This window comes from Danio rerio, chromosome 11 (assembly GCF_049306965.1).
Source record: "Danio rerio strain Tuebingen ecotype United States chromosome 11, GRCz12tu, whole genome shotgun sequence".
Lineage (NCBI taxonomy): Eukaryota > Metazoa > Chordata > Actinopteri > Cypriniformes > Danionidae > Danio > Danio rerio.
Window position 1 is genome coordinate 45,135,872 of NC_133186.1, and position 23,846 is coordinate 45,159,717.

Here is a 23,846-nt window from a genome sequence, read left to right on the forward strand (position 1 = left end):
AAATTATTAGCTTTTAACTCAACTGAAAATGTAAAAATGTAAATAAACTGTTATTGTTACTGTTATATGTTACTTTTAAACTAATATAACACTCTTCCAGACTTCAACTTCCTTCAAATTCAACTTTTTATTTATTTATAATTTTTAAAGAGCCTCGCCAAACACAGCCGGAGAAACATTGGAGCTGAAGGTGGACCTCCTCCGTTCGTTCCCTTCGGACAGGTTAGCAGCACTCATCTGTTTCATTCGATTGATTTGCTCTGCACAGATGGTGTAAAACGTGTTGTGTTGTCTCTGTAGAAATGTGTTCATAAGGAGCAGGTGGACAGCAGAGCTCTGGATCAGAGGAAGACGCTTCAGAGCACGAACGCCGTCAAATCAGCAGACGACAACGATGAGTTTGAGAAACAGAGAACCGCTGCTATTGCTGAGGTGGCCAAGAGTAAAGAGGTGTGCTGATGATTATTACCTGATGTGTGCAGTAATATTCACAGTTAGCCACGACTGTGACTGCATGTACATTGAATGCAAAGTGATTAGCCCTGCTGGGAAATTAATATGGTTTCAAATATGTTCGGCTCTCGCTGTGGCTGAATATATTCGGTTGACACAAATTGTAACTATATGTAGCAACAACAAGTAGCACAAGCTCTGTGTTTGGTCAGCTTGGTAGTGCTGACGATTGAGGGTGGTGCCCAGAGCCACACCAACCTGTTGGAGCGAGTGTTTAACAAGTGTGGAGTCTTGTGAAGGAGCTCCAGATGAAAACTTTTATATTGTGTTTACCTTATGATTAAAATTGTTGCACGTCCGCCAGTTCCCGCCTGTAAATGAGCTAGTTTTAGCTTCTTGTACATTAAAGGGTCACGAAACACCAAAACACATGTTTTGAGCTGTTGACAGTGGTATATGTGTCCCACACTGCTAAAAACACTATTAGGACACCTATATTTCACTAAAAAGTGTAAATTGGTTGTTTTTGCGTTATTTCAAGCAAATTCGTACTTCCGGTTTGAAACGAATTTTTGAAGCTGCGTCACGGCCATGACATAATAGCGTGTATTCCAGCGTGCAGACTGGACGTCTGTGCCAGAGTGTGTCTTATTACGTCTTACAGTGTGTTGCATTAATGCATGAGTAAGGCTTGGGTCAAACCAATCAGCGCGCTCTATTGTGCACCTTCATTAATATTCATTAGTGTCACCGTGTTTACACGACAGAGACGCCACGTTGTGTTGGCAAAACAAGCGTGAAGTGTTGCTTTTATAGTTTGCTGCCATTAAGTTTTGTTTTCATTTTCTCTCTGTGAGAGCTCAGCTGGATCACGTGTGGATTACCAGTGTACGCGACGCTCGACAACAATAACTTACGTGTCTAAGGAGGATTATTGTTTACCTGAGAGCTGTTCTCATCTGCAAACGCTGAAATCCGGATTCGCTTGTAACGTTAGTCTCCTCTTCATAAAGACGCGGCTCTAGTTGCTGGTGATTGTCCTGTCTCTACAGATTTGGTAAGTGAGCGAGCAGTGCTCTTTGTTTATTCAGTTTGTTTGTATCGAATTAAGTTAACTATTGCACCGAGTGTAAACATAGCACCGCATTTAGTGACCAGAATAACACACATGGCTTTCTGACGCTACCTGCCGTGTGCATCTAAGTTTCTGGGAAATGCAGAGTTTTTTTTTCTCTCATTCGCCGTGCGGTATCAAACATTGCATGAAAAATACACGCTTAGAGCAGATCCTCGAATCAAATATCGCGTTTGTCGTGAGGGGCATGAATGAATTCCCTGAATGAAAGAGCCAAACTGCAGTTAAAGTCCAACATTTAATAATTTGGCAAATAATTCGACTACAGATGTCCATGTAGGTTAAACACCATCACTTTCTCATGTGTGTGTATTTTGACTGAAACTCGCGCGTGCCCAAATAGACACTCCCACACCCTCCCACTTTAGTTCCTCCGTTCCATCCTCCACTTTTACTCCCCCCTAAACAGAGCTGGACACGCCCACTTTTCTGACTTTTTCCAAAGTAGAGGTGTGAAAACACCCTGCTGAAACGAGGGGGTTTCATGGCCCTTTGAATTAGCGTTCAGGAAAAACAAAACACCCTTGAAGAAACTTGACACAGAGGAACATAACCTACCGCCAGCTAGCATTTCGGAGGTGTTATTGCAAAGCAACAAAAATAACATGCAGAAGTATAAATACACAGTTATACGCAAGGCAGGTGCCGTTATGCCTAGTTCAGACTGCGTGATTTTAGCCCCGATTTTGGCTCGCCGACAGGTTTTGAGAAATCGCAGACAATTGCCTGAAATCACAGGCAAATCGCTGCTCGTGCACGTGAGTGACAATCACATAGTATTAACTTTCATAGACGCGATCTGAGAGAATCGCCGATGAGTCGCCGATGCCTGCGAGATATTTGGCGTGCTGAATATCTGGAGCTGTCGGCGATTCAAATCATGCCGTGTGAAATGAGTTTTGACTGAAAATAACATCAGCCATCGCCTACAGCCAATGAGAGAGCAGCTTTCACTTGTGTGTGCGTGTGTGTATACCTGCTGCAGGCCAGCGGGAGGCTGCGGGAGAAGTTAAAAGTGCTCTTTTTCGGTTTATTTGGACCCAAGAAATGGAGGAAAAACTAGTGGAGGTTTGACAGGACTCAGGAGCAACCGTGTCTGTTTGACGTTTCATACAGAAAGAAATTGGTTTATTATCAACGTTGAGGAGAAAAGGATAATTCCCTTTAAACCCCGGTGAGCAAACATGTACATGTTCTACCCCATTAAAGGCTTCTTTCTCATTATGTAGTTAATAACAAAAGATATACGACGTGTTTTTGGCTGTGAGACGTAGTTTGGACAAAGTTGTCGGCGATTCTTCCTATAGTAAAGTCAAGCAATGTGAATGTCCCTGTCGTTGATCCATCTTGCAGTGTAAACAAAGCAGCGACGAAACGCTAGCCCAGGTAGTCATGCAGTGTGAAAACATCTGTGACACGACTACTTTAAAAATCATGCAGTCTGAACTCGGCATTAGTCACGCTGATTACTTGGCGCAGAAGTATAAATCAGCCTTAACAAGATGTTCACATATTACATCTTTTGCATGCGCAAGTTCGTTATTTTAAAGGAGGCTTGCAGCTTGTGTGCCTATATTGGGAGCAACGCGCACGTGGCAAACTTGAATCAGGAGGGGCCGTCGCGCTCACGATTTTCAGGCGCGCCTAGTTGAAAGAATGTGGTAAGCGCGAATCACATGGCAAAAGCTACATTTGTTCTCTTTAAATATATGCTGAAATATAATATAATATTAATATGCTAATATTAGCTGATATTATGCGTAGATTTACATTAGATAAATCAATTGTTTTTAATTTATTCTTTTTCTATTTATAAATTTTTCTCTCTTATTTTCAGTGTAAAATTAATACTTAAGTTTAAATGCTAAAAACTTTTTTTCACATATTTTTAAGTCCTAAGAGAAATGGACTAGTGTTTGTTTTCATGATTTTCTAAACTAGTAGCGTTTTGAAATTAATAAATGCATAATTACAGTGAAACCGTGATTATTCCCCAGACTATAATCGCACAACCAAAATCTATAATCGCTGCATCTCTATTGCCGAATTAACCTAATTTGCCTGAATAATCTACAAACAATACTTGGGATGTATTTAACAGAATTAAAGTAATCTGGTCTCTATGGAATGTAGACAACTGGCCAGAGGTTTGGGATTTTATACTCATCATTATTTGATCAAATATACAATTAAAAAATATTAATTTTAAATATGAATATATTTAAAAAATAACTTAGAAAAATACAATTTTTAGCATCATTACTTTAGTTTTAATTGCCACAAAATTCATCAGAATAATTCTAATGCTGTGATTAAAAACACAAATTAATAATTATATTCTTTAATGATGCAATAATTTGGTCAAACGTATCATTTTTGTTATTTCTAATGTTGCAAACAGATTCTATATCTGATTAAGGCTTTTTTTTACTCAAAGAATTTTAAATTCTTAGGTTTTCACAAAATAGTATTAATAATAACCTGCATATAAGGATTTCTGAAGGATCGTGTGACACAAACTGAATACTGGATTAATGATGCAAAAAATTCATTATTGCATGATAGAAAATATTTACATAATAAAATGTTGCTTTTTAAAAACAATTGCAGTAATTGTTCACAATAAGACTTTTTATTATTATTAATACAAATACAATACAAATATCATTGTATTAAACAAATATCATAAATATTCAAAAAGGTTTGACTGGCTGTGTACAAAACACTTGCAGAAGCATATTGGTGTTTCAGTTCAGAATAAATCTGATTTTCACACCCTGCAACAAAGTAGCACCTTTTGATAATCACATATTGATGTATTAAAGCAATATATAATTGAATTTGATCCTACTCGTGACTGTGACTTTAGGGCACGAGCAAAATTACTATCGTCCAATATTTAATTAAGAAATGTTTGATTTCAGGTGTGTAATTACAAATGTAATGTGATGCATGAACACACAAATCAGTAAACATTCATTTTACCTTGACAAGCAAGCTCAAGAGTCAGGTTAAAACGTACTTATGTCCTGAAATGTACAGTATTTGTGTGTTGATTGAAGCAGGCTGATGTTGCAGTTCCTGTAAACTGCAGTTCCTGTTTTTAGATGTTAGTATCAGTATGTCAGCATCAAAGGATATCTATAAGCTAGTGTGCTCCAAAATGGTGACAAAATTAGCATTTAGAAGATATAATGCTGATATAAACTTCCTTAGCATGCAGTTTGTCACTTCCATCCTAAATAATCTAGGATATTTTTGACATCACCTCATACTTCAGGTTCTCATCAAATCTTTTGATCAATCAAATGCTCTGTAGTGTCTGATATGCCCCGCCCCCTTCTTCTCATTGGCTTTTATTTGATGCGCCTAATCTTAACCACTCTCACTAGCAGAGCTGTGAGAAAACAAAATGCTATTGGGTGTTTTCTTATGAAGGGGAGGGGCTACTTTATGCCCCGCCCTTTCTTTATTTCAGTAGAGAATAAGTCAAAAATTGCATAAAAATGCACATTTAAATCACTTCACAGGACCTTTAAATTGCAGATGTTTGTGTGTGTTTTTTTTGTGTAGACGCGTACGTTCGGTGGGGGAGGAAATGCAGGAGGAAACCTCGCAAATCCAGGATCATCTTACAAGAGCCGGGACACGTATCAAAGAAAGAGAGAGGAGAGAGAAAAACCCTGGACGGAAAACAAGTCAGACGGAGTTTACAGAGATCTGGTGAGATGCAGAGATCATCATAAACCTAAATAAGTGAAGTTTATTCATAAACTAATTTCGAGAGGATCACGTGCTTATGATTGACACGGCTGGCCCCGAGTCAAGCTAATGTACGAATCACCAATCACACTACTCCTAACCAAGTATAAATAACCAAACACCTTACCTTTAGTCATCTTCGTCTTGAAGAATCCCCCCTTCCACCCCTTCGCCTCCTCTTTTGTCTACAGGGCAGCACGGCGGCCCAGTGGCTAGCACTGCAGCCTCACAGCAAAATGCCTCCGGTTCGGGCATCTACCCAAACGGTCAGCATTTTCGTGTGGAGTTCATGTTCTCCCCGTGCTTGCGTGGGTTTTCCCCGGGTCCTCCGGTTTCCTCCCACACTCCCAAAAACATGACTCTTAAGTAAATTGACTTATCCAAATTAGCACCAAATTTGATTCAATTCTGTCAGCAACGCATCACCTTAGCAACCCTCACGCAGCAGGAGGGAGGGGGGTTCTCGAGATCTACCCGAGCTCAAACTCCCCTCTCGCCCTGCAACGGGAGGGAGCGCCGGGCTCGAGGCTCTCATGAGCTCGGGGCTCTCTCCTGGGACAGCATGCCAAACTACCTTATTACCAATCATCAGCTAAGTGTGAACTCTTGAAATGCTAGTTTGTCAGCAGTTTTGGGGAAGTGATACTCAAAGTTACTCCTCATGAAATGAACTGTTAATAATGTGAAATGCTAGAGAAGCTTTAAAATGATCCGAATAGACTGAATGCTGATGATTTTGCTTTTTGCAGTCATCATAACATCTAAAGTGACAGTACACCCAAAAAATGAAAATGATCATTTGACAACAAAATATAATGTTTTAAAGAAACTCATGTAACAGGTATAAACAAACCAAATCAACTTACACATTTCGGTGCCACTGGTGCTGCGACAAGGACGTAAGAAGCATTGAGGGGTACATCAAAGGCACACATATGTACGCGATGTGTCACACCATCTCTAAACATTTAATTCTAAACAACTTTGAGGGATACAGACACTAGCTGCGTCCCAAATGGCACACTATACACTATGCACTCATGCACTATGTACTTATGCACTTACACACTCAACAGGATAGTATATGTATGTAGTGTCGTCCCAAATGGCACACTAATGTGTTTTTACTAAGTGGAAATTCAAACTGTTTCCCTGATGACGTTTGACGGTCGCCAAATCAGTGAAATAAACGACCGAATTATCAGATAATACCTGCCGTGAGTGTTGCCGCATTCACCATCGGGAGGCGCTATAATCACTCTCGTAGGAGAATTTTGCTCTCACCATCCAAAATAAATAAAGTTACTCAACATGTGCGTCTGATAGCTCCGTCCCTTCCGCTACGTAAGCAAACCTGCGGTCGTTGAGTGCGTGAAGTGTCCATCATTACACACTTCTTTTTAGCGGCTGAATGAGTGCATCATCCGGGTAATTAAAGTGCACTTATTATCTTTAGAGTTTTCAGTGTGAACACACTACTTACACTATTTATACTACAAAATGGCGTAGAATAGTGCATAAGTATGCGATTTGGGACGCAGCTACTGTCACTTAATAATGTATACTTTACACTTTAATTATATTGTTCAATTAAAATGATTAAAAATAGTCAAATAAAAGATTTTTATGGTCATTTACCATAATTCTGTACCATTTTAAAAGTATCGAAATAACCCCAAACGATACCCAACCCTACTGACGGCAGTTTAAATGTCTTGTGATTTAATTTCTGAAGCTTTTACCATGGTATGTCTTTTTTATATCAATTCAGTATTTTTAAGAGAAATATATTAGGCCTGTCACTATATCTATGCTTTGTTGTACGATATATTTCATAATTAATCACATTCATTAACGTGCTAATTTTGATAACCACTGTTGTAAATAGCGTTCAGTTTGTTGCACAGAGCGATTGTTTGAGGGCCGTGCCGGAGGTTTGATTTGCATGTGTGTGGTTTTTTATCTCAGTGACAGCAGCCATGAGCCGCACTCGAAAGTGAAAGCGAAACCTGTGCGCACATCATTTAAATGACCATATCGCATTTTAGAGTTATGATTACGACAAGCATTTAATATGCTTTTTCTTTCACACCGAACACAAAGTGTTGTGCATGAAAATAAATGTTTAACAGTGTCAGTATAACAACCCTAGCCTATATGTAATGTTGAATATGATGCAAGAAGGAATCTGATAATGACAAAATTCTAATTTTACCAGTGAAAACAAATGGTCTAATAATGTTGTCAATGGCAGATGACAAGCACATGTCTTAAACATAAGAAATCAACGTTATATTTAGGAACAGTTGTATTCTGATGTCATCATTTTATTGTGGATTAACAAACAGGACATATTGAAAGTCTCTTCAAGTCCAAGACTATACAAAATTGAGCATTTTAAGCAACAGCAGACCTACACACAGGCCTAAGATTATTAGTGTTGTTTTACTATATGTTTGAGAATTACAATAATAAAAGGCTAATCATATTAACCTTTATTTTACATTTACAGAATCCTGAGAAAATCGTCATCTTGATTTTAAGATAAAAAAAAGCGATTCACATTTTTGCCAGAATCGTGCAGCCCTAACCTTAGGCCGTACTCACACTAGGTACAGTTGCTTCGAACCGGGCCAAAGCACGCTTGTCCCTCTCCCATCTCCCCTGACGGCTCACACCACAAATGGGCCTCGGCACGCTTACGTCATCGATACTGCGCTGTTCAGTGAGAAGCGCTCGCTCACTCAGCAGCACAGTGGAGATTTCTCGAGTTATATCCTTTCAGTCGTTTGATATGCAGTGATATGCAGTCAAATATTTCGGCAAACAGTCTTTAGGGATGCGGGGACAAGCAGTCAGATATTTCGCCGAACAGATCCGCCACTTTTGGCGCTCATAAACAATCATAAAGCCCTCGTGCTGCAGGATTGAGGAGGTCTGCTGAAGGCACACAGCTGACGTGCAGTGAGGAGTTTGCGTCTTTAATAAGCTACGGCAGTTTGCGTTCACTGAACAGTAAGAATTATTAATAAATCTATATGAAACAGTCCCTTAAAAGTCACGTCTCACTTTCAGTTTCGGGCTTTGGCGCATTTTGCACTCACACACAAGCATACCGCGCCAAAGCCCAAGTGAACCGCGCTCAGGCACACCTCTTCCAACCGGGCCAGGGCCGGCCAAGTGAACCGTGCCTGAGCCTGATTCAGAGCACTCACACTTCTCAAACAATCCGGGAAACGGGCCTGAGCACGGTACGGATTGCATAGTGCGAGTAGGTTCTTAATCTGATTAAGTTAATTACATATTGCTGTTAACATGGTAAACTTTTAATCTGAGTATTGTCTTAATTGTATTAAAATCGCATTATTAGTGTTCATGTGAACGTACTCAAAGAGGACTATACTGTAATGCAGGGGTCTCAAACTCAATTTACCTGGGGGCCGCAGGAGGCAAAGTCTGGGTGAGGCTGGGCCGCATAAGGGATTTCACAAAAAAAGTCCTCAAATGTCATTATTAACAGTTTTAATTATTTCTTCTGAACATGAAGTGTCCTGAACATTAATAGAACATTGAGTGAAGATTATGAACAGTTCTTCTGAACATGGCATCTTTTGCCTACTCCTTGCTGCCAGAGACTTGACAGCGCTTCTTCTCACAAATCTGAACCACATTTGGCTTTAGAAAGCAGTTGAGACCCTCAGTATGGCTTGAAGATGATCATCATTAAGTCTAGACCTGTACTTTGACTTATTGAAGTCCTAGGGGACAAAGTGGGGGAACTCACTCAAAACTTCCATTCCCTCACCTAAAAAAAGGCGTATATATGTATAAATAAAACACCCCCACCCCACTCCAGTCACATCAGTCTGTACCAGTCTGTATCTACCTATAATATCAACACAAGATGCAGGGCAGGCACGTGCACACATAGGGCTCAACCTGTGCAGAGCACATGCCCTGTTTAGTCTTGCATAGAAAGTGCCCTTCCAAAATGATCAAAAGTGCCCCCGCAACGCGACACACCCTCGGTCCCGTTCTTCAGTAGGCGCGCGATAACACCGCTCTTGAGTACGCGCGCGACAACACAGCTGATCAGAACGCGCGCGACAACGCGCATTGAGTGACAAGCGCGCTGTGTACGGAAAGAATCAGCGGAGCGGGAAACGCTCTCTCTCCCCGCTCTGCTGATTCTGTCAGTGTACAGCGGTCGGCGCGGGCCACAAAATATTGCACTGAGGGCCGCAAATGGCCCGCGGGCCGCGAGTTTGAGACCCCTGCTGTATGTATTGTTCATGTTAGCAAATCGATTAACTAACATTAACTGTGTATTGTAAAATGTTACATATCAATTTAATGCATCCTTGCTTAAATGTAAGTATTGATTCCTTTTAAAAAAACGTATTGACCTTATTCTAAAATGCGGAAGTGCGCATGTTTCCGCGATTGTCTTAGAACTTCCGTTTCAGTCGCCTATGGGAGAAATGACTAGGAATAATTAACGGCAAAAAACGGTCAAACTACTTGCTCTACAAACAAATGTTTGCATGACTATACAGACCAAGTAGAATAATATAACAAGGAAATATCAGTTTGCAACATCAAACAGTGAAACGAGCAGTTTTTAATGTCTAAAAATGAATGGAAGTGAATGAGAGCGGAAGTCTCGTGCCAAAAGGATTCAAATGGCAGCGCCCGCTCATCTGCGGAGAATAAGGTCAATAAATCTGACTGATCTCAACATTGCGAGTGTTGAACTGAGCACATCATAATGTAAAGTGCTGCTTTAAGACTCTGAAAGTAGTGGTTGAACATTTCTGTTGCTAAAAATACGACGTTTTGTTATTTATTTGTGCTAATGCATTCCAATCTTGCCATTTTCACTCGTGTTTTTTTTTAAAGTAACAATCCTTGAGCATGCCTCAAGTGCCCAAAAATTGTACGGTGGGCTTTTATTTATAATTATATGGCATTATTTGTCTCTAATGCGAGTAGAGAAGCGAACGCTTGCCTTTTACTGGACAGAAGACAAGTGGGTGGCTGATGTAAGCACCGATGGATAACCCCACTTGTGTTTTGTTTTGATTGCAGTCGTATTTCCGTGTTTTTGTGCTTTAGTGGTGCTCTGCGTGTTTTCTGCGTCTGTACTTTTGTCCTTGCGTGATGGATTTTAATGGAGTGCTGGATGACCCTTAAGATTTCTGTGTTCTGCTGTTTTTTTTGCCTCTTCAAGGTTGATGAGCGAGCTTTGAGGGACATCATGGAGATGGGCTTCAACCGAGAGGCGGCCAGACAGGCTCTGCTAGATAACAATAATAACCTTGAAGTGGCCCTTAACCTCCTGCTAACCAGAGCAAACCAGCCCAGAGCGGCCCCAGTGGAGCAGAGCCGCCCGCCGCCCCGAGGTAAAAACCTGCAGATGGTTATAAACGAAAAATAACCAGAGAGCAACTTCACACAGGTGTCAGCATGATGCTGCACTCTTCATTTTAATGCCCAATACTGATGACATTTTAAGATTGTTCATTTTTTTTGCCCTCCTGTGCAATACTTAATTTTTCTAAGCAAAATTTAACAGATTAAGGACATTTTTTACTGCATTTCCTATGCTATTTATTTTGTTTTTATTTTGAACATAATTAAAGCAGTTGTTAATTTTTTAAAACCCTTTTAAGGTCAATATTATTAGCCCCCTGGAGGCTATATATTTTTTTGATTGTCTACCAAATAAGTCATCATTACAATGACTTGCCTAATTACCCTAGTTACGCCTTTAAATGTCACTTTAAGCTGTATAGAAGTGTCTTGAAGAATATCTAGTCTAATATTATGTGCTGTCATCATGGCAAATATAAAATAAATCAGTTAATAGAAATGAGTTATTAAAACTATTATAATTAGAAATGTGTTGAAAAAAATCTTTTCTCCGTTAAACAGAAATTGAAAAAAATATAAAATAATTAACATTTAACATGACAGATAATAATTCTGACTTCAACTGTATATACATAAATAATAATAATAATAATAATAATAATTTAATTATAATTTCAAAATGTTAAATAATTGTCTTTTTTTACACTTTAAATTAAATGTAATTTTTATTATAACTTCTAAATATAATTTTGTTTCCCTCTATTTTTGCAGTTTGTTAGTTTTACCTGGTAGTTAAAAAATACAACAGAATTTTGTTTGTTATTAACTTTAATTTAAAACAATGATTACAACTTTGGATTTGAACATGTTGTTAGTCATAAACCAATAAATTAAAATCACTTACTAAAAAAATGGAGAATTACTGTACAGTTAATGAACAAAAGCCCTATAAAATGGTCAGAATTTTCAGTGATGTAGGCCAGATTGATATGAAAATGTTTATATGTGAAATATGCCTATTAAATCTTCAAGAATTTGGTGCTTTGATGAAAAACCACTGCAAATACAACAATCTCAATATTCTTTATAAACACTAATATTAAATAATTACCTTTCTTCCACATTTTAAATTACATGTACAATTTTATTAGAATTTCCAAATATTTAATAATTAAGCATTTATTTTTTATTTTTTATTTTACATTTATTTTTAGCTTTAAAGTTTTAACATGTTATTAGTCATAGACTAAGAAATTAAAATCACTTCATTAATAAATGCACAGGTTAAAGGTGCGGTAGGTGATCTAACCGCTTAGCATATTATCTTTGGACGGTGGGGGACTGCGTTTCAAAACCATGCGTCCTGAAATCGACACATGACCGCAGACGACCAACTAGTTCGTCATTCATTAGTTAGAAATGTAGTTAGTGTTTCGCCAGCAGCGTGCAGGAACTACACTCACTAAAACCACTCTTGAATATTCAGTGAACAGTGAATATTTAGAGTAGCATGGTAAACAGTATAGGGAGGCTATCATTGTTCATAAATGAACCAATGTGAAAATAAAAGCAACTTCAGCTCAGTAAAGCAGGCTGTAAATAATGTCAAATTACATAGTAAAATTTTATTCGATGTTCCAATTATTAAATACTAATTCAGAATTTATTTTTACATTTATTTTCAGCTTTAAAGTTTTGGTTTTAACATGTTATTAGTCAAAGATTAAGAAATTAATATCACTTTATTAATAAACTCACTGGTTAATAAATGCACACTCATACACTACAGCCAATTCAGTTCATCAATTCCCCTATAGTGCATGTGTTTGGACTGTGGGGGAAACCGGAGCATCCGGAGGAAACTCACTCAAACACCGGGAGAACATGCAAACTCCACACAGAACTGCCAACTGACCCAACAAGGACTCGAACCAGCAACCTTCTTGCTGTGAGGCCACAGTGCTAACCACTGAGCCACCACGTCACCCTTGTCATAGCATTGACTTCAGTTAAATTAACTGATGTTAACAAATGGAAAACACCAATAAATAGTCACAGGCTGCATTCGAAACCGCCTACTACTCAGTAAGTACAGCATTTGATTTTAAACATACTACTCGGTTGTGAAGTGTGAAGGAAATTCGGATGTGCTACATCATAGCCACATGACATGGTTCATGAACTCTCTCGCGGGGCATCATGGGATAGCGCAGTGAGCATGGGATGCGCTCTCCAGAATCTCGGAGGAAGTAGTAAGTCATCCGGGTACTTCTCTCATACTGATTTTCGAACTCTATGAATTCCGACATACTACTCAGCTCGCATACTGATTTTAGCGTACTATATAGTATGGAGGTATGCGGTTTCAGATGCAGCCACAGATTTTCAGTTTCATTGGCCAGATTAACGTGAAAATGTTAATATTTGAAAATAAAGCGCTTCCTGAATCTTCAAGCATTTGGTGCTGCGATGAACAACCACTAATACAACAAACTGAATATTCTTAATAAACACTGCAGTTTTTAATTGTAAATAATTATTGGAGGAATTTTGTAGTGCCTTAAATATCAATATTGTGCATGTGTTTATTAAAATGATGCATAGAATTATTGATTATTTGCATTTGTCTGCTGTTTCTGGACTCTGTAGATTCTTCATTTAGACACTTGCAGTTTGTGTGCATGTCGGAACAGATTGCGAGTTTGGCACAAAAGCTGTTCAATTATGATTTCCGGCCGGACAGTCTGTGCATCCCAACTCAACATGTTTACTTTGTCATGCTGCTCACTTTTTCACATGTTTTCAGTTTATTTAGTGCACTAAACTCTGAACACATGTTCATGTTATTACTTTTTGTGTGCATGTAATGTGAATACTGGTTTGTGATTGTGTGTTTTTGTGTTGTCAGGAAAGGGTCGAGGAAAGGGACGCTCCAGACAAGATGAGGATGAGGAAGCTGGAGGAAGACCGTCTGGACCCAGCACTCTGTTTGACTTCCTGGAGTCCAAAATGGGGACGTTCTCCATTGACGGTATGTTGAATTTATTTTACCTTAAACAATCTTAAACCTATGATCTTTAAATGTTGGAATAGATCATATATATGAATAAAATATATTATATGTTTGTGTTTTTAGATAGTAACAGTGTAATTATTTTGTTTTATATATATATATATATATATATATATATATATATACACACACACACACACACACACACACACACACACACACACACACACACACACACACACACACACACACACACACACACACACACACACACACACACACACACACACACACATACATACATATATATATATATATATATAYACATATATACATATATATACATATATATAATATATATGTGTAATTATTTTGTTATATATATATATATATATATATATATATATATATATATATATATATATAATGCTATTTTGTTTAGCTTTTATATTCATAGTTTAAGTTTTTTTTTATAGATTTTTGTATGTTTTGTCATTATTATAAGTGATTTGTTATTCTCCTTTAACAGAATTCATGTTTGATGCTTCTAGTTTTAAAATGAATTAATTAAAAATATTTTTAGTCAGTATTTTTTTCCTTTCAGCTGAATTTAGCTGCCAACTCATGTTTTATATTAATATTTAAACATATATTGATATAAAATATTTTGTTTTACATTTCAGCTTAATTGTACACTGACTTAACTGTAAACTTTATACAGTTTTGATTGTTTCACTGAATTTACACGCTTTCTTTTCAACTCTAATTTTAATTCTATTAAACTTTCTTTCTTATTAATTTCTATTCTACTTTATTCAATTATATGCATTGTACTTTATTTAACTCTCTTGTGTTTTACTCTATTCTACTTTATTCAACTATATTCTTATATGCTCTGTTCTACTTTATTCTGTACTACTCTATTCAACTACTGTACATCCGGAAAGTATTGATAGCGCTTTACTTTTTCCACATTTGTTTATGTTACAGCCTTATTCCAAAATGGATTAAAATCATTAATTTCCTCAACATTCTACACACAATACCCCATGATGACAATGTGAAAAAAGAGTTTTTGAAATTGTTGCAAATTAATTAAAAATAAGAAGCTGAAAAAACACATGTACATCAGTGTTCACAGCCTTTGTTCAGTACTCTGTTGATGCACTTTTGGCAGTGATTACAGCCTCAAGTTTTTTTGAATATGATGCCACAAGCTTGGCACACCTGTCTTTGGGTGACGACGGTGAACAGCCATTTCCAGATCTCTCCATAGATGATCAATAGGATTTAGGTCTGGGCTCTGGCTGGGCCACTCAAGGGCATTCTCCAAGTAGTTGTGAAGCCTCTCCATTGATATTTTGGCGGTGTGCTTTGGGTCATTGTCCTGCTGGAAGATGAATTGTCTGAGGTCAAGAGCACTCTGAAGCAGGTCTTCATTCAGGATGTCTCTGTACATTGCTGCATTCATCTTTCCCTCTATCCTGACTAGTCTTCCAGTTCCTGCTGCTGAAACACATCCCCACAGCATGATGCCAACACCACCTTGCTTCACTGTAGGGATGCTGTTAGCCTGCTGATGAGCGCTGCCTGCTTTTCTCCAAACGTAACGCCTGGCATTCACTCCAAAGAGTTCAATTTGAGTCTCGTCAGACCAGAGAATGTAGTTTCTGATGGTCTGAGAGTCCTTCAAATGCTTTTGGGCTAATTTCAGGCAGAGAGTGGCTTCCGTCTGGCCACGCTACCATACAGGAGTGATTGGAGGATTGCTGCACAGAGGGTTGTTCTTCTGTAAGGTTCTCCTCTCTCCACAGAATAACGTTTGTGCTTAGACAGAGTGACCATCGAGTTATTGATCACCTCCCTGACTAAAGCCCTTCTTCCCCGATCACGCAGCTTAGATGGCCGGCCAGCTCTAGGAAGAGTCCTGGTGGTTCCAAACATCTTCCACTTACGGATGATGGAGGCCGCTGTGCTCATTAGAACTTTCATTGCAGCAGAAATGTTTCTGTAAGCTTGCCCAGCCTTGTGCCTCGAGAATCCTTTATCGGAGGTCTACAGACAATTCCTTTGTCTTCCTGCTTGGTTTGTTCTTTGACATGCACTGTCAACCCTGGGACCTTATTAAATTTCTTTTGGAATAAGGGTGTAACATAACAAAATGTGGAAAAAGTGAAGTGGTATCAATACTTTCCGGATGCACTGCATATTCTATGCTACTCAATTAATCTCTTTTCTATTTTATTCTACTCTACTCTTTTCAACTGTACTCTATTTTACTCTATTCAACTAAATTTTATCATGACTCATTCTGTACGACTATATTAAACTATATTCTGTTACTCTATTCAACTCTGTTCTACTCTGTTCCATTCTGCTCTATTCTTTTAAACTCTGTTCTATTCCACTTCATCAAACTCTATTCTACTCTTTTCAACTCTTATTCTTGTCACAATTTACCCTAAATTGTGCATTACTATAGTGAAGTACAGTAAACCTCTTTTCTTTTTTTAAAGACACTTTTCGCTGTGTCTTTTGTAAATAAACCCCTGTGCTGTAAGCTTGCTTTTCACGTCTGTTTCATGTACATCCTGCGAGTTTATATTGTGATGATGAATATAAACGATCGCTTGCTTTCAAAGCATTTTCTCAGTTGCTTGATTCCCACTGCATGTGCACTGGAATAAGTCCTAATAATGGGAACATTGTATCAGGATTTTTAATCTGCTCTTCTGTTAAAAGTCTGAGTGCGCCGTCAGACAGATGGCCGGTCCCGAATGAAGGCGCTTCTATTAGTCAGCTTTAGATAAGTCTCTGCGGCTGGTAAGCTCTGCCTGACATATGGCTTTAGGAGAAAACAGACAGGGCTAATATGTGGAGAAACAGCTCGACTCTCCCGCATTTTCAGCATCTTGTTTGAGTCAGACTGACCTGTAACACTGTAATTGTGCTTTTGAAGTGCGCTGCTTCATCATGAGTCCTGTGTTTAAAGCTTTGGTATTTCCGTGGAGCCGCTGTAGGGGTTTCGTCAATGAACTTTTTAGTTATTGTTGTTTTAGTTATTATTGTTATATTGTTTTTTTTTCTCTCTGATGCATTTCTTAACACCCTAAAAGGTGAATTTTGTATGCAGAACAGAAATGCATACTGTGACGGCTGCAATGCAAAGTCGCCTTTTAGGGTGTTAAGAAATGCATCAGAAGTGAAACCTAATAATAATACACTTATGGCTCGTTTCCACTGACTGGTACAGTACGGTACGGTTCGGGTCGGTACGGGTCACCTTTATCAGGCTTGCGTTTCCACTACCAAGGGTACCCTTTTGGTGGGCGTGGAATATGACAAAGTTTCAGTCGACGTCATTTTCGCTCGAGAAAATGTCTACAGTAAAGCTGCACAGGTCGCTCACATCTCATATGAAAAGCACTTCTCACAAAACAGATGCTTTACACACATAAATACTTGTGTATAAATGTTTATTACTAACTTTTCTATAAACAGGAGTTGATTATAACTGCAGATCAATAACTGTGCGAAATTGCTTACTGTAACGTCTATAATTATATTAAAAAAATAAATGAACATATATGAACACATACAGACCCTTACAGTCTCCGATATGTTACCAACTACAGAAGAACTACACAAAGCAGACATTTCGTCATTAATTAGGTTCAAAACAACACAAAGTATAGCCTACAGTCAGAGTAAACCTCTCAACTGTGTCTGTAATCTTCAGCAGCACATGAAGCCTCTGTTAGAGAGTCACTCCATCATTCCCAGTTCATATTATTCCAACAGGTGACAAAGATTAAAACAAGGCAGTTTGTTCACGTTTGCTGAAGAAAGAACATGCTCTGGCTTCGCCTTTTTTCTCGCGCTCCATTCTCGCGTTTGTCCTTTTCTTTCTGAATGTGTCACTCGCGTTTGTCAGCTTCTCACAGGATCGGGTTTCCAAAGCTTGTCAATAATCAAGTGCATGTTATTATTATCAGATCAAGAAGTTTGTTATTTCAGATAGAGACGCGCGGCGAGCGCAAGAAAGAAAGCGACACCACTCGGGCTTCAGACTGGCTCGTTTAAACTACGCGGCACAGGGTGAATTTGCTATTCTCCATGGCTTTGTGGCTGTTTATCATGACGACAGGGTTTGTTTGCAGGATCGACCATGGCTGCATATGTATTTATAATTCCGCTGTAATCTCTCGCTGTGTATTTCAAACATGGCGGGTCCTTTGTTTACATTCTGGCTTGTTGCGTCTACGAATGACGTATCTCTGTAAACCAATAGCGTTCAGCTGCGCGTGTAGCTCCACCTTTTGGGACCCTTTCTGCAGTTTGGGACCCTTTCGAAAGAGTCCCGAAAAAGTGGTACGGTACGGTTTGGTTCGGTATGCCTTTTGACAGTGGAAACGGTCATAAAAGCGTACCAAACCGTACTGTACCGTACCGTACCACTCAGTGGAAGCGGGCCATAAGGCCGCATTTACACTGCACTGTTCAAGTGACTCAATTCCGATTTGAATTTTTATTTATTTATTTTGTATTATTATTATTATGTACGTGTAAGCAGGAACAAATCACATGGATTGCGATTTACTCAAATCAGATTCAGGCCTTGTTCATATGTGGAAATTTATCCGATATGAATCGGATCTGTGTTCTCGTGTCTGCAGTGTAAACAGGTAGATCTGACTTTCACCTGTCAGTGCGAGTCGCACGTTATTAAAACAGTAGTGAGTGACATCAAGTCTGACACTTGCTTTTCAAAATAGACTTCAGCAGAGTCCCAAACCTTAAATCTCAAACACGAGGACTTAAAAAGCTTTTATATTGTCATATAGACAAGTAATTAAGCATGTTAACGAGAGCGAGAGAGCACAATGTCCACCACGTAACCAATATAAACTAGTGTTAAACTAGTGCATACATCACGTGCAAAAATCATCGCCATAGACATTACATTAAGATGCCTAAGCCTATAAATCAAAAGAAGATGGACAAATGAGAACCTTTCTGTCATAAACTATAGTACAACTGCTTGTCAAAAGCTGCGAACAGATTACATACAGGAGTAGAGAAAAGAGCACTCTTTAATTATCAGCTGTTAGTCAGCGCCCGCTCTTTTTTTTTTTTTTTTTTTTTTTTTTCTTCTGGTCATTGCGCCTTTGCCTTGTGCTGTGTAAATGCAGATGATTGGATATGAGTCACTTTTAAAAGATGATGTTAGCAGCTCATCAAAAAAATCAAATAAAGTCACAAAATCGACATCGACATCAAGATCTGCCATGTAAATGCAGCCTTAGGCCCTGTTTACACTGCTAGTTATACAGTATGTGACCCAATACTGTGACCGTGTAAACAAACAAAAAATGCATTCGGATATTCAGAGATCTGTTTTCGGCCTTCTTCATATGTGGAAATAATCAGATATAAATAGGATCTGTGACAATGTGACTATCATTTAAACAGGCAGATCGGATTTATTGAGGCGTTTCGCTTTGTACGTCATTAAACTTTTCAATGTGGTTTCACTTCTCCGTGGTTTAATGGCGTAGAACAATCATGTAATCTAATTAGTGAAAAGTAGTATTGCTGAATAAAAAATGTAAAGATAAAAACAGAAATATTACTAATGTAAGAGTTATTTGTAAAAATGATAACTTTTTTATAATACTATTGTTCTTCTTTTTCTTCTTCTTCTTATTAAAGTACTAAATTAGATATTATTAAATAAAACTGTACTTTTGCTTTAGTTATGCTGTATTATCATTTTTATAATAATGATAATTGTAATAATCATAAAAATTAGCCAAAATAAAAATAGACATTTATGATTATAGTAAATATTTGTATTGTAATTTTACACTTTGTAAGTTAATTTATATTACAAGTGATTAAATACAAAATTTAAGGGAAATTTTACATCTATGTATACAAACTGGGATATTCTGCAGGCCTATAAACAATCCAAACATTATTTTTAATTAATTATTTAATTATTAAAATGCATTGCATTATAAGTTTCATCATAAAAACATCCCATGTCTTCAGCTAATAGCATGTAATTGCTGTTTATTGGTAAAACTTTAGTTTAATCACACATTTTCTATCAATATTAACTAGTGGTTTAATACCTGCTTAGTATTAGGACCTTAACTGTATATTAGCACATATAAAGTATGAACTTATTTTACATCCCTAATCCTACCCAATACTCAAACCAAACTACTAATAACATTTAGTCATTTAGCAGACACTTTTGTCCAAAGCAACTTAAAATAAAGTTGCTGCTGGGCTTGTTCATAGTTTACCTATACAATCTTCATACATAGTAATGGGACAACAGATGAAAAATAGCTTTCTGGCTAATTCTGGTGCATTTGCAGAAATGCTCATTAATGTACACTCCTAATTTCTCTGCCAAATAAACAAATAAAAAAAATAATATTTCACTTAAATTTAGCATTCATAATCGATCAGACCACTAATATTTAATATTTTACAAGTTTCAATTAATTCTCTAAAAAGAATTGACTTTTTTTGGGTTCATTACTACATCAATAATACTGATTTCTTTTTTTTTTTTTGTAATTTAATCAATTTTATTTTTTTTAAATAATTTTATTTATTTAATTTAATTTATTTTACAAATAAATCTTACAACAGTAATGACTCTGTTTTTATTTTTACCATTGCAAAGTTTAAGCTATTATTAGCAATTTATCTTTGATTTAGTAATGCTGCTAATAATAATAATAATTATTTTTTTTTTACAAATAAATCTTACATCAATAATATTTCTGTTTTTATTTTTACATATTTATTCAGTAATACTTATTTAGACTTAGAAAACTTTATTGATCCCGCAGGAAATTGCTTACGTAATGACTGCCATAACACACAAAACACAGAAACACAAAAACACAAGACAGAATAAATAAATTAAATAAGTGAAATAAGTCACATAAATCCAACCTATATCCAATCTATAGAAGGAAACAGCCACAATACATTAATATACAAACTATTATATAAGATATTACACTTAAAAGAATCAGTGATAACTAATACTATTAAGTCATATATCAAGTAATGAAAATAATATTAACCAAAACCAATAATATTACTCATAAAACAATTGCACATAAAATATTTCAAGTAATAAAGTGATACAACACTCATTTAAAAAACAATGATATTGCACTAAAAATATTTAACACCTAAAAAAAACATACAAATATTGCACCTAGTAGACTATTGCACATCATAAAACATAATGCACAGACTTCCACACACTAAAACCCGTAATAAGTAAATATACGGCACAAGCAGCAAGGTATTGCATAGATTACTGTAAGGGTAAGTGATAATAAATAAGTGATTATAAATAAGCAGCTAGTTACTCATTTATTGAGCTAAAAGTCTACGTTAATGGTTTTTAATAGCATGAATTGTACCTTAAAATAAAGTGTGATCATTTTATTTCCTTCATATTTTTCTCAATAACCCTCCAGACTCAAAGCCTTCACAACAAGACCACCAAACCAAGATGAACTTCTCTAACTCTGATCAAATGTCCAGAGATGCAGGACAGTTTAAACCTCCTCCCCGAAACGATGGACGATCACAGAGAAACGACAGACCTCCACGTTTCCAGAAAGACGGAGACTTTCCCAAACCCACCCCAGCCTCGTCCAGCTTCTCCCAGCCGCAGAAATGGAGGGACGGAGAGCGAACGGGACGAGGAGGAGGACCAGAGCGATGGAAAAACGAGAGTCAGGATGCTAGAAATGCACCGTTATCATACAACTCCAGCTTCTCCAAGTCCAGAGAGCAGCAGGGTGCGTCTGGAAAGGAGCTTAATAAAGAGCAGGATGGCACAGGACCTGCTTCATTTAGGAAAAACCAATCAAACGGACCTGCGCCACCCAAATTCTCAACCCCTGCTGATCCCAAAATGAGAAATGAGCCGAACAACAGAAGGAAAGGCAGGCCGGAAAGACCCAATTCAGGGTACTTTGAGCATTCCCAGGATGCATTGGGAAAAAAAGACTTTCAGGATGAAGGTCAGTTTGTTAAAGCGGGCGGAGTTTCAAACACGCCGCTTCCTAATGGGGATTTAGAACACAGACGGACTGGTCCAATCAAACCACATTTTTCAGCCCCGCCTCCAAGGCAAACAAATATGCATAACCCCGCTTCCAAGAGGAGATCTGGCCCAATCAAAGGTCCGAGAGACTCGGTGGACATAAATAATTATGTGAACTGGAAAGCGGGTGATCAGTGTCTGGCGCTCTACTGGGAAGACAATAAGGTCAGTGATAGTGTGCGTTTATGCAGCCCACTCTATACTTCTTTATTTTTCCAATACAGATAGTGAATTTAGTGAATTATTAGTTTAGTGAATTATGAAATTACCAATTTTGTTTTGAACCTTAAAGTTCTCTTGAAGTAGCTTGAAATGTGAGATTTTGTTTGGTGTTTGACGTTAGTTCCAAAATAATAATAATAATAATAGTAGTATTTTGTTTTCTGATATTACAGCAGTGATTATCCTTTTATTATGAAGAAATACTTTTGATTTTAGAAGAAATTATTTATTGTTATTACTTTATTATAATTGGTATTATTACTAGTTGTAGTTGTAGTTATCATTTTAGTCGTCATCGCAGCAGAAGTCGTCATCTTAAGGCCGTCGCACACCGATGCGCCGCTTATAGATGGCGCACACTTGGCAGTAGGAAGTGCACACCAGACACGCACATTCGCATATTATTTAAAATAAAACAATTCAAATGGCGCTCTGTGGCGTGGCAGAAATATGAAAGTTGTTCTGAGTTGTTCCGACTTGCGGCGCCGGTGTGTGTACCCTAATATAAGTCTATGATTAGAATGCTAAAATGCATGGGGCTGCATGGCGTGTTGAGTCGTCGAGCAGCGCATCTGGTGTGCGACCCCCACCCCCCTTTATTCATCATCATTGTATAAGCAGTAGTCGTCGTCGTCGATGCAGCAGCAGTCGTCTAAGTAATAGTCATTATTTTCGTAGTCGTCGTCGTAGCAGTCGCAGCAGCAGACGTTGTAGTAGTAGTAGTAGTAGTAGTAGAAGTAGTTGTTGTAATCTTTGCTGCCGCAGCAGCCATCGTTGTAGTAGTAGTAGTCGTCATCGTTATAGCCGTTGTTGTCGTAGTAGCAGTGGTCATCATCGTCGTAGTAGTCGTCGTCGTAAAATAGGTATTGCTTAATTTAAAACTTCCTAAATAAAAAACTAAACGTTACTGTTTAAATATTTCAGTGTAAAAATAAATATTATTCTTTATTATTGTTATTAGCATCAGTAGTAAAATATTAATTACTAAGTAAAAACAGAAATATTGCTGTTGAAATGTTTCACTGTGTAATATTAATACTACTACTGCTAATAAGTTAATAATATAATTTAGTAATAATTATTATTAACAATAATACAACATAGAAATTAAGATGGTTATGCATAATTTGTATTTAATTTTTGCTATTGTAAAGTTACAAATCTTGTTGTTTTATTATTATTTTATTATTAATAAATTCTTAATTTAAGCAGTGAAATATCACAATATTGTTATTATATATTTTTATATATACATCTATTTTTCCTCATACGGACTTTTGCACAAGTTTTATTATTATAAGGTGAACTATAATATTTAACAGTAAAAGCTTAGTTCACTTCAAAGCAGTGTTTCTCAACCACGTTCCTGGGCACCACCAGTTCTGCACATTTTTCGTGGCTGTTTCTCAATATGAGTTTGTCAGCGTTCTTGCGTCCTTTTGTTCTCTTTTAACGTCATCCTCAACAGCCAAATTTTAGATCCATAACTCAAGACCGCAGGAATGGAGGACGCATGATGTGTTCTTGATATGGATGATGCACTAATGCAGACTTGAGCACCGAACTCACTCTAGAAGTCTCAGAAGTCATTGCGATTGAATAAAGGAGGTGGGAACTGCAGCATTTTATATAGATTTATTATTAATGTATATCAATTTATCTATATATTTAAAGGGAAAAAAATCGTTGTGTCCTCGAGAGCGCAAGTTCCTTCTCTGTGTTCTTGGAATTGAGAA

The 23,846-nt window shown here is 37.4% G+C and overlaps 1 protein-coding gene and 1 long non-coding RNA gene across 8 annotated transcripts in view; one reads left to right on the forward strand and one right to left on the reverse strand.

Annotated features, from left to right (window-relative positions):
- Positions 1–23,846, reverse strand: part of LOC141376679 (uncharacterized) — a 100,077-nt gene that overhangs the window by 72,575 nt on the left and 3,656 nt on the right. The gene's annotated exons all lie outside the window — the stretch shown is intronic.
- The window catches only part of tdrd3 (tudor domain containing 3), a 52,422-nt gene that overhangs the window by 22,383 nt on the left and 6,193 nt on the right, over positions 1–23,846 (forward strand). For all 7 annotated transcript variants that reach the window (XR_012386738.1, XR_012386736.1, XR_012386737.1 and 4 more), the window contains 6 exon segments: positions 151–222; positions 301–450; positions 5,162–5,311; positions 10,581–10,752; positions 13,632–13,754; positions 21,254–22,053. Coding sequence is in view for 3 of the 7 variants with exons in the window: in XM_005169413.6 (XP_005169470.2) it covers positions 151–222; positions 301–450; positions 5,162–5,311; positions 10,581–10,752; positions 13,632–13,754; positions 21,254–22,053 (1,467 nt within the window). In the remaining 4 variants the exon portion in view is untranslated.